The 12,524-nt window shown below is 38.1% G+C and overlaps 1 protein-coding gene across 3 annotated transcripts in view; it reads right to left on the bottom strand.

Moving 5' to 3' along the window:
• dnah1 (dynein, axonemal, heavy chain 1) overlaps positions 1-12,524 on the bottom strand; it is a 431,328-nt gene that overhangs the window by 401,175 nt on the left and 17,629 nt on the right. For all 3 annotated transcript variants that reach the window (XM_069936771.1, XM_069936773.1, XM_069936772.1), the window contains exons 4-6: positions 11,586-11,760; positions 10,597-10,753; positions 2,631-2,763 (exon numbers count right to left, since the gene is read on the bottom strand). In XM_069936771.1, the coding sequence (XP_069792872.1) occupies positions 2,631-2,763; positions 10,597-10,753; positions 11,586-11,760 (465 nt within the window). The remainder of the gene's footprint in view (positions 1-2,630; positions 2,764-10,596; positions 10,754-11,585; positions 11,761-12,524) is intronic.

The following is a 12,524-nucleotide window of genomic DNA, read 5'->3' as shown; positions in this document are numbered from 1 at the left end:
ACCGTCACCTATGTTCTCGGATGAAAATCACCTGTTGAGACAAGGTCTCCAATATCGAGGTCCTTTTTCGAGCATGAATGCTGGCTGTTTCAACCTTGGTGATGTCAGCCCAACTGCACTGGGCAGGACATGTCAAAATGCCTGTCGGAAGACTGCCGGACATCTTGTACAGTCAACTGTCCATTCATCATTTGCAGATGAAAGCAGCATTGTGTATGTTTTGGATAAGTATAAAATCTGGACTGAACCACCCTCAGAAGATTTTAGAAAAATAGGTCATTTAAATTTAACGTTCACGTTAATTCAGTATTTTGCTCCAATTATGTAATTTTTCTTAATTTATATGATTTTTGTTCTAATGTCTACAAATTAAAGTCTACAGATGCTCCTATTATTTTTCTTAAATGGAAGTTAGGCCAGTGAAATCCATGGAGAGATACATAGACAATGTGCACCAGCCTTGGGTTGGTCCAGCTTCTTTTGTTTGATCGTATGATATTAATTTTCTGGTACTTGGTCTTCCTATGCTGAAGAAGTATATGTTTGAAATACTTAACCAAGACTCCTTTGTTTAAAACTTATGGGCCTTAACCTGCCTGTATTCTATATAATGTGCTTATATGAATGTGATTTATATTATCATGATTATAATTTTTTTTAAACTGAAACTACTTTGATTTGGTTTGGATTCATAATTTTCCTAAAAATGGAAATGAAAAATAAGCAAAGGGACTCAAGTAAGATACTGTCTTTGAAAATACTGAACTAATTGCTTGATTCCTTCACTAGATTGGCAGGGGGAGTAGAATGCAGAAATTAGAAATTGGTATTGAGGGTTAGAGTCTTCTTTCCTTGTACTGCATGGATTAAGTTAATGAACTTAGAGATATTGTCCATTTTTTGTCTTTTCTTAATAAATCCAGTTTCGTCAAGTTTTACTATTTTTGGTACACAGACAGCCAATCTGTTTGCTCATAGTTTTGCTATTATCTGATTCCACCTGCATTGAATTCGCCCATCGTTATTTATGAAGATCTACTGGGACCAATGCCTGAAGAGGGCGCACAAAATCAGTGAACCGGTGCGGACTCGAAAAGCCAACATGACCTGTTTCCGCTCCGTAAATGGTTATATGGTTATAGCCGAAAACGAGGAGGACAGCAACTACGGTACATGAATGTACTGCACAGGAGTCTCAAGAAAGCTGACATTGTCCCAGCAACATGGGAGGATCTGGCTCAAGATCGTTCATGGTGGAAAGACAGAAAAGATGTTGGCTCAAAGAGCAGGCACGTGAGTGAGGTTAAAAAAAGAGGAAAAGAGCTGAGCATTTGTGCAAGGCATACAGTGGGGGGGGGTCAAAGGGCACAGTTCCCCTTGCTGGGGGGGGGGGGGCAATACCCCCATTTGGAAATTGTTTTAAAAATTAAACAAAATTACCAGTTTCAAGCCTCTTTTAGTGCATTTCAAAGTAAAAGCGGAATTACAAAATAATGTGAATATATCACTGTATATTAATAACATTTTTATTGAATTTGAAAATGTTTATCTTTCCAGTGATTTGTCAATTATTCTTTTCCTTCTCCATGCCTTTTTGTTACCTTCATAGTATGTTCGCAACTTTATTCCACCTTGTTCCTAGTTACAATAAACACTTCACTGCTTTATTCCACCCAATTCCCATTTACACATTTACAAAAATGCTGGCCACCACTGAGGCCCCACTCCTGCTAGGACCCCAAGGTTCTCACTGCTACCTGTGAGCCCAAGGTTCCCGCTGCTCCTGCCGGCTGCCCGAGTCTGCTGCTGCCCGCCAGGAGCTCGAGATGCACTCCACTTCTGCTTGAAGGTAGCAGTGAGAATACCAATGGATCCGATCCGAGCTCATGAATATGGAAATCATTTTAAAATGCGGAAAATGGATTTAAAAAATGCAGAAATTAATGGAAATGCAGAAAATTCACATGCCTGAAAGTGGCAACAGATGAATGGCACAGAAACCGCAACAACAGAGCTTTCTCCCCTGCTCCCCCTCCAGGCCTCACCTACCAAGTAGGTGGCAAGCAGGGCCTGTCAAGGATTGGCCTGTACAGCCACTCCAGGATGCACATATCAAACCCCACAAAATGACTGAAAGAAACCATCATCATCCTATGGGATGGATAGCCAGTAGACAAAGAAGATCTTTAGATACAATGGAATAGTTCTTCATTTTGTACAGGAATATTAAATCAATGGTAACAAATTAGGAACTCCTTTTCTATCAACATAAATGGTACTTTGTTTAACCAAAATGGAAATAAAATTCAAAATCACAAAATTTGCTAACCTATTTTCTCCTATTCTCCTATTAAAATTTGTCTCAATAAGTAATGCCAATAAGTATTTGTTCATCTAAAATGTACTTTGAAATCACCAGATTTTGACAAGAATTTTTAATGCATTTAAAAACAGATAGCTTTGACTCTGTCAATGGTTTAAATGTTGCGAAAAACAAGAGGTTTTTTTAACAATAACAGAATAGCATTTAAAATTATATTTACAGAAAGAAAGGTCATTGGATGCTGGAAATCTGAAATTAAAGAATTTGATGGAAAAACTAGCCAACATAATATTTTAATATACTGTACCATGTCCCAACTTGTCATCTTTGGGTAGAAGTGCATTTCCTGGAATGGGTTTCCGCTCTTTGGATCCTTCCTCATAGCCAAGTTCTAACCATTCATCTGGTGTGCGACTTTCAAATTCTTCATCATCAAACACCTATTGCATATTAAGTATAAAGCACAGTTATAAATATTTATTAAACAGAAGGCAACAACATTTGTTTGGGGGCTTTTTCTTGTTGAACTCTGAAAGAATATGATTGAAGGCAACAATTTCATGTGATTAACCTGTTTATAAAAGGACAGTGGCAATTATAACTGAAATAGGAATCAATTTTCCTGCCCCTTTCTCTCCCATAGCTGGAGCTTGGAACTTAAAATTCAAATCTTCATTCACAACAATACTCCTGAATCATGTCCCTAGGTCTATTGATGTTATTCTTAGCCACATTTCTAAGAAATTGGAACACATTAAAAAATAGTTGCTAGCCACCAGGTTCTGTGTCTTTCACAGAACTAGAAGCTGAAATAAAAGAATACCATTTATTCTGGGAGTTCCAATTTTCAAGCTCCTTCCAATTTTCTGAACACAAGACAAGGTCCCCGATTCCTCTCTCACCAAATACGAGATACAGTATATTCTGAGCACTGACAGAACTGACATTATAGAGGTGTACAAGTCTGAAGGAATTGGCCTGAAAGACCTCAACTTTAACATCTAAACCATGTATTCGCATGGCATCATCAATACACCCAAGGAAACTTGTTACTGATGATCACAAATCTCTTTCTTTGAGAAAATTAATAGGCGCATCACTTGAATGTAGCTGAGGTTAGCAAGAGCAGAGCTTCAATATCTATCACCAAAAGTAGCTTGGTAGCATTATTACTGAGTAAACTACAAAAGACAAATAAATAAATGAGCTTATCCACACCTCAATGGTTACTGCAACACCATTATAGTGCCAGTGACCAGGGTTTAAATCCGGTGCTATCATACTGAGACAGCAAGATCCAGAAAAAGGGAAGAGTCAGAGATGAAGTATGTGAAGGTGAAGGGCGGGTGGAAGTTGGTAAATAAAGTGATGAAGTTGTTGAGTTCTGCATGAGGATGCTTCTTCTTCCTTGATAATGGAGGACATGCCAGCATGATCTGCTGGGAATGTCTTCCAACTCCACATTTTGCAATTCCCACATTCTTTTGTCTGTGTTCTTTTGTACAACTTCTCAGTGTCAAGCTGCTTCCATTCACTCATTGACCAATCTTCTCTACATGATCACCCCGGTTTTAACTCATCAGTGACAACCCATCCAACCTGTAGGTTAACAAGCTTTCTTTTGTCACCTTTCCAGCTCTGATAAAGGGTATTGAACCAAAAATATTAGCTGGTTCTCATTCCATAGATGCAGCCTGACCTGCTAAGCATTTCCATTTTCTGTTTTTATTATCATCAGTAAAGTATCGCTGGGTGTCATGAATAGTGATGTCAAGCATGAAATGTTCACCAACGACATCCAAATGATGTTCAGTGGAGATCCTGCCAGGATTAGTGACATTAAACCTTGCTGTCCAAATATGGATGAAACTTCATCACCAGAGCCAAAAGTTAAGGTGCTTCTCTTGCCATCAGTTAAGTATCTGATCAAGAATGGCACTAACAAGCCCAACCAAGATTCAAATCAGTGAGGATCAAGGAAAAATATTCTACTGCCTGAAGGCACACCACTAAAGTGAGGTTGTCAGAACCTAATCCTCTAGTTCTCACATCATCACTAATAGAGATAATATTACATCCATCATAATATTAGAAGGAGAAAATGATGATTTCAATGCATTGCTCATCCACAATTCTTCAGTTGATTGAATAATCTGCCACTGTATCTAATGTGAATTGCCAGCTTCGAGACCGGTTTGAGTGATACCAACTGCTATTTAATCAAGTTTGATTCAGATAGACACCCAATCACACTATCCATGACTTCCAGACACCTAGAGTCAAACCAAAACGCACTCCTGCTCTTGCGGGACATCAGCAAGCTATAAGTAAGTACTCTGTGGAAACTCAGTATTGGATGAATTATTTTTTAGGCCTTTCCCTTGCTTCTATTTATTTAACCACAGCAGCTCTTGTACAGCCATTCACTTCCACACCCTTTTTTCTTGCAGGAGAAGTCAGCATCCAATCACAGTTTCAACAAAAAAAAACTGGTGGACAGCACAACTTGAGGAGAAGGTGGCCAATCTTTTTCACCACTTCCATTGAAAACCCTGGAATAGATTTTTTTCTGGATATTTGGATAAAAAGATTGCTCCAGACAACTCTTGTTAGACAGCCTTACTTGGCCAAACCCTTTCTTCTATTGCCTCCCTCAGCTTCTGCTGTAAGGGAGCCTAGGTTCTGCTCCTCCTGCTCCTGATTGAGCTGGGGAATGCAGGGATTCAATATGGAAGCATTTTATTTTTAAAGCAATCTCAAATGCCCCAAAATCTCCAGCAACATTACATTCTACATTGATCACAGCAGGCTTTGCTCCAAATGAATCTACAAGTAATCTGCAAATAATTGATGATTTCCTTAATGAAACTTTTTCATGATGCTCAAAATAATCTCCTGTGTGTAGTACACATTATTAATTAGGTAAATTAATTTTTCAGGGTAAACATCACGATGCTTGGCATGGGCAAGTGAAGTCATCACATTCTGCTCATTCAATGTTTCTATACACGCACGTGTAATGGAGGATTTAGACCAGTTTATGCAAGAAAGGATGAAGTTGCATCAGAAGACATAATCTAAATTCCACCATGAGGCCCAGAGATGCAGTTGTCTTTTGTTGGTCGCAGACTGTCAGGAGACCTTGAAGATAATTAAATAATTTATTCAAAGAGATAAGCTATGAGTAAACAATTTTTTGGGTAATATAAGCCATGGTCCCACTGATGAAGTGGAGACTCTCTGAGGGGTTGAAACGTCTCTCAGCAAGAAGAAGAATTTCTAGAGTCCAGCCAACGTCCCGGTCGGGGGAGGTGGAGAAGCTGCTACCGGCACCCCGATAACCTACTACAAGTGTGCAGTTATTGCCTCGCCTCGGCAGTTGGGACCAGTCCAGGCGTTGATAAGTATAATTGGGAAGGATGAATTAATTTTTCAGGGTAAACATCAATGATGCACGGCATGGACAAGTGAAGCCATCACATTCTGCTCATTCAATGTTTCTATACACGCAAGACACCTTAAGATAATACATGCAAAATTGACTTTCTAGACCACCATCTTACTTGGCAGCTAATTCTGTCTCTAATCTCTATCTGACTTTTTGACATTTTCTACTTCAGTCTTATCTTTTGGCAAATGCAGAATTGGGTTTTATCCAAATAATGTGCTAATTTAAATATATCATAACAAAAATTCTTGTCTCTAAAATAGAAATAACTTAATCGTATTATTTACTAATCATCAAGGCCCTGAAACAGTGCAAGATGAAGTGCTCTTCATTCACTAACAAAACAATAAGTTAATATTTTTCTGACAGCATCCACAGCAATGATTATTATTGAGGTTCAATCACTGTCAACTGTAGCGTGCATCACCGATTAGGTGTTGAAAGAGTTCTCATGCTACATAGCAGTACAAGCAGGAATACATCAAACTATTTCAGAAATCATTAATGGACTAAGAAGGAGCACTTTGGTCACCATTCTTGTAGTGTATAAACAGTTATGGATTTTTAAGAAGCTACACTATGCATATGACAGGAGGAGATAACCTATTTGGCACAATAGAAAGGACATGATTAAGTTAAAAATATGCCATGAAGACCATGTGTGGAAATAAGAGAAAGGTTTTGAGTAGGACCAGCAAATAAGTAAAGAAAGTGCAAATGAAACAAATGATAATGTTATTTTAAATCTGAAGTGCTGGTGAATACTGCCACCTTGTGAAAGAAAGCTAAAGTATTCGTAGAGAGGATTATACCTGATTTTTAAAGGGGGGGGGGAATTATTTTCATACAAATATACTTTGTCATTCAAGACTGCTCTCCCATTTATACTCTCATGGATGATCTGATTGCAACCACTACTCCATGATTCTATTCATTCATAGTACCTCTCACTCCCTTGTTTAACTCACCATCTGTAGTTAACTAAAAAAAGTTACTGGTAATACCCTTTAAAATGTTCAAACTCTTGCTTTTACTACCCTCTAGGATAGACAGTTCCAAACATCAGGGTGACCTGATCTCAAAACTCTCTTTTTTAAATATTAATCTTCTCTCTTTCTTTAATAACCATATAACCATAAACAATTATAGTACGGAAACAGGCCTTCTTGGCCACTCTAGTCCATACCGATTTAAGTGATCTCCTCTAGTCCCGCTTACCTGCACCCTCTCCATAATCCTCCAATCCCTTCACATCCATGCACCTATTCAACTTTTTCTTATATGACAAAATTGATCTTGCTGCAACCACCTCTTCCGGAAGGTCATTCCACTCAGCCACCACTCTGAGTGAAGAAGCTCCCCATCATGTTACTTCTAAACATTTGCTCCCTAACCCTTAACTCATGGCCCCTCATTCCAATCTCACCTACCCTCAAGGGGAAGAGCCTATTCACATCTACTCTATCAATCCCCCTTATAATTTTAAATACCTCTATCAAATCTCCCATCAACCTTCTGCACTCCAATGAATAAGACCCAGTCTAATCAATCAATCTTTATATTCTCAATACTGCAATCCAGGTAACATTTTAGTAAATCTTCTCTGCACCCTCTCTACCTTATTGATATCCTTCCTATAATTTGGGGACCAGAATTGCACCCAGTATTCCAAATTTGGCCTCACCAATGTCTTGAATAGTCTCCACATCACTTCCCAATTCCTATGCTATGCTATGATTTATAAAGGCCAGCATTCCAAAAGCCTTCTTTACCACTCTATCCACATGAGATTCCACTTTCAAAGAACGATGAACCGTTAATCCAAATTCCTCTGTTCCTCTGCATTCCTCAGTGCCCTCCCCTTCACTGCATTTGTCCTGTTTTGATTATTCCTCCCAAAATGAAGCACTTCACACATATTGGTATTAAACTCCATCTGCCATCTTTCAGCCCACTCTTCTAAGCAGTCCAAATCCTTCTGCAGTCCCTGAAAACCATCTTCACTATCCACAACTCCCCTTATTTCTGTATCATCCGCATATTTACTAACCCAATTTACCACTCCATCATCCAAATCATTAAGGTAAACAACAAGGGACCCAACGCCAATCCCTGAGGCACACTGCTCGTCAATTTTTTTTTTTAATTACCTTTTGTCAAGACAAATTTATTGTAATCTGATTGCACAAGTGCAACCTGATGAAACAGTGCTCTCCAGTCCTCAGTGCAAAACACGCAGACACAACTAGACATGACACACATACAGATAAACAATACATATGCAGGACAAATTTTAATATATAGAAATTAATATTGTTTCAGTGGTGAACTGTTCATTTGGTCGTGCAGCATTCGCACAGCCCCTGGGAAGAAGCCATTCCTCAGCCTGGTGATGCTGGCTCTGATACTCCTGTATCTCTTTCTCGATAGCAGCAGCTGAAAGATGCTGTGTGCAGGGTTGAAGAGGTCCTCAACAATTTTGCGTGCCCTCTTCAGACAATGATCTTGGTAGATCACATCAATGGGTGGGGGGGGGGGGGGGGGGGAGGAGACTCCAGTGATCCTCTGTGCCACTCTTATGGTCCTGTGGATTGTCCTTCAATCCATTTTTCTGCAGTAACCTTATCACACTATGATGCAGCCAGCCATAGAGCTCCTGTAGAAGGTTGACATAATGGTGGCTGGTAGTCTTGCTCTCCTACAAAGGAACCATCCTTTCCATGACCATTTTGTCAAGATACCTGAAGATTTTGTATGTTTCATTTGACCCCTCTCACCCTTCTTACCACTATATACCTCCCCAAACTTTCCTCATAAAAAATGCACTAATTTGCAGTATTAGGCTGGTTAACATTCACTGAGCTGCTTCCAAAGCATTTATATTGTTCCTTAAGAAAGGAAGCCAAATGGACAGTATTTCAGATGTGTACTCACCAATTTGCTATTTTTATATTTAATTCCTAAAGCAATAAACATTAACACACTGTTAAATTCTTGCTCACCTTTTACAAATGATGGATATTAGAACAATTCAATCTCTCATTTGTAGAATGCTTTTTTTAAACATTTCTCCAAAATGAACAATTTTACATTTTCCCACATTATACTCTCTTTGCCAGATCGTCACCCAGTCACTTAACAGATCTAACCCCATGTAGCCTCCTTTGTCTTCTTCACAACTAATTTTGTAATCCATCTTTCTTCAGCAATATAGTTAGAGACTATACTTTCAGTCTCTTTATTAGTCTTTTATATAGATAGTAAAGTGCTGAAGTCCCAGAACCAATTGCTGTGATGCACGATTCATTATATTTTGGGTCCATGCATTTAAAGACCCATTTACACCAACTTGCTGCTTCCTGTCAGCTAGCCATTCTTCCATTATTACCACCCATGCCATGAACTTTTATTTTCTGCAATAATGGTTGATGCTGCAGCTCATTAAATGCCACTAGAGATCTAAGTAGAATACACCTACCAGGTCCCTTGCTACCTCTTCAAAGATCATTTTCCTTTCACAAAGCATGTTGATTTTTCTTGATGGCCTTGAATTTTTTTAATCCCCCTATGATACATTATGAGTAGTTTCCAATGTTTTCCTCATTATAGATACAAGGCTAAATTTGTTGTAGTTTCTTGCTTTGTCCCCCTTCCATCTGAAGAAATGTGTTCTATTTGCTGCTTTCTAATCAAAGGAAACTTTCCCAGAATCTAAGGAATTTTAGAAAATTAAAACTAAAGCATCAAATATCCCTCTAACCATTTCTTTTAACACACAAAGATAAAATTCATCAGTTCCCAGAGAATTGTAATAAATTTAAACATGGAAATCTGCAGATGCTGGGGACAAGTGCAATATGCAAAAGTGCTAGAGAAACTCAGCAGGTAACACAGCATCCATAAGAAGCAAAGGCTAATCAGTTTTGAGCATGAAGTTCCTATACTTCCTATGGATGCTGCATAATCTGCCGAGTTTCTCCGGCACGCTTGTGTATTACACTTGTAATAATTTGCTTACTTCCTTGATGATAGTAATTTTCTTGTCTGTTCATTTTTTTCCAATTCCTAATACACAGCTATTTCTGCAATATTACTTGTATCCTCTATAATGAAAACAAATGCAAAGTCCATGATTAATTCGTCTGCCATTTCCTTGGTTTCCATAAATGATTCAAAGACTCACCTTCTGGAGAGCCAGCTATCTCTTTTTTTAAATATCCATTGAAACCACCACTAATATTTCTGGAGAGCTTTTTATGCAATGTGACTTTTCCTCCTTAATATCTTAGGCATGTGTTAGTGTTTTTAATATTATCTCCAGTCTTCTGGCTTGCCACCCAACTTTGTGCAATTATCTTAAACTTTTTTCGTTAACTACATATGATGGGTAATATGAAAAGAATAAGCTGCAGGCTATAGGAAAACATGGTGAGTACTCCCCTAGACATCAGAGACAAAATAGGAGTGCAAGTGGACCTGATGACCTGAATAGCTTCCTCTGTTTAATAGTACACAAGAATACCTCAATCTGCCTCTATACTCACTCAGCCAGAAAAATGTAATTGATACTGTGATAAAGCATGCAATTTTCTTTTGCTTTGCCTTTTGTCATAAAATATTTATCTTCTAAGATATTATCATTATCAATACCTGTGTATGAACATCTATCTTTATAAGCTATTAGATGATTTTGCACAGGCATCAACTTCAGAGATACACTTCTACAGAGATCAACTGATTTAAACATAAACTGTGCTACAAAAAAAACTACTGTATACATTTGCAAATATCACTGAAAATAATATCTGCTAAATCTGTACAATACCTCTAATGGAAGGTAAACAGTGAATTGCGCTGGATTTTTTCCACTCTTAGCACGATTCTTTTCTGGTCCAGAGTGACGTGGTATTAACTTGTCTGAATTAATTCCTTCGTGCTTAAGCAGCTGTTTAAGATTCTGACTCTGATATTGCCGTCGCCGCCTATTACAAACCAAAATATATAAAATGTTAAATGCTATTACTGACCAACTTATGGATGGAGAGAAGGGATGGGATGGTAGGATGGTGTGAAGCAGAGATATCACTTCTGTCTTTCATTTCTTCCCACCATCCAGGGACCCAATTTTTTTTTTTTTTTTTTTTAAAAAGGTACAAGAGCAATTCACTTGCACATTTTGTATATCCTGTGTTGTGAATTGCAGATTATACATTGTAAATCTAATGTACTGCATTTGGTGTTCACAATGCAACTTCCTGATCACTGGAGAAACCGAATGCACATTGGGTGATTGGTTTGCAGAGCTCCCGCATTCAAACCACAGGAGTGATTCTGAACTTCCAGTTGCCTGCCACTTTAATTCACTATTCCACTCCGATTCTGCCCTTTCTGTCTGTGGCCTCCTGTATTTTACAAGAACTTTATGGCCCAAATGCACCCAATTAACCTACAAACCCCATACATTTTGAAGGGTGGAAGGAAACCCACACAGACATGGGGAGAACGTACAAGTAATTTGGTCTCACCCTATTGGAGACATTACTTTTGTTCTACCCATCACTCCCCCACCTTGTATGATGTACAAAATTAACTTCTTTTCTCCAATTTTCATGACAAATCCCACACCTGAAATATTGTTTCTCTTTGCATAAGTTGCTGCTGAATTCACTGTTACCAGCATTTTTATTTTAAAGCATATTTAGATTATCTAACAAATCTAAAAGACGATCTACATTTACAGCAAGTGGAGAAATTGATCTTCTTTAATCTCTAAAGTCCTAACAAGAATCACCACAGTGAAATGGAAGATATTACCTTTCAATCTCAATTTTGCGAGGTCGTTGACCAGGAGCCACTTGAAATGGAATTTGCACCTTTGGCTGAAAAGATTTCAGTGTAAAGTCTGTGCTTTTGTGAAGTTCTGTATCAGATCCATATACTTGAGACTCCAAATGTGTTACGATGTCCTCAGGCCCATGGAAAGAGGAAACTAAAATTAGAGAATAACTTGTTTGGCACAACTAAGGAAACTGCAACAGACCCAGTACAACATGACCATAGCATGGTTTCTAGAAAGGATTGCTATTTTGGCTTTTTTCTGCAAAATAAAATAAATTATATTGGGTGCTTGATGGTAAGCACAACCAAAGGCCTGCTTCAGTGTTGTATAACTCAATAATGAGATTGTAGCTTATTTGAATTTGGTTGCCTAAATCTTTTGCTACATCTAACTAGAATTATTCTATTGACTACTGACAGTAGCTTCATGTTCAGATGAAAGTTTGAACCATTTAAGAGAAAAGAAAGAGGATGAAACTCAGATAATGTTCTTGAGGTAAAACACAAAAGTCTACTTGTACCGCGGTTGAGGTAAAAACTCAATGCAGGAGAAACTCAGCAGGTCAATCAGTGTACTTTATAGAACAAAGAAAGATACATAACCATTATTTTGGGCTTGAGTCCTTCATCAAGATATGGACAAAATGTGGGCAGGTGCCTAAACAAAATGGGGGGAGGGGATAATGTTCTTTTCATACTTCACTGTACTCATGATAGCATTTAGTTTGGCCCTCAATCTTATTTCAAACAGAGATGGTAGCAGAGGGTCGAACAAGAAAGACAATAGAACAAAATGGGTTAGGTGCTCCAGATCAGAAAATAATTAAGGTAAATTTTAGATTTAAAAACTGAACAACAGTAGGCAATCTAATACTTGTTCAACCATACCAAAATCAATGAAGAATTTCAACCCAA

Source organism: Narcine bancroftii, chromosome 5, assembly GCF_036971445.1.
Source record: "Narcine bancroftii isolate sNarBan1 chromosome 5, sNarBan1.hap1, whole genome shotgun sequence".
In the NCBI taxonomy this organism is placed as follows: Eukaryota; Metazoa; Chordata; class Chondrichthyes; order Torpediniformes; family Narcinidae; genus Narcine; species Narcine bancroftii.
This window is presented reverse-complemented; position numbering and strand designations above follow the sequence as displayed.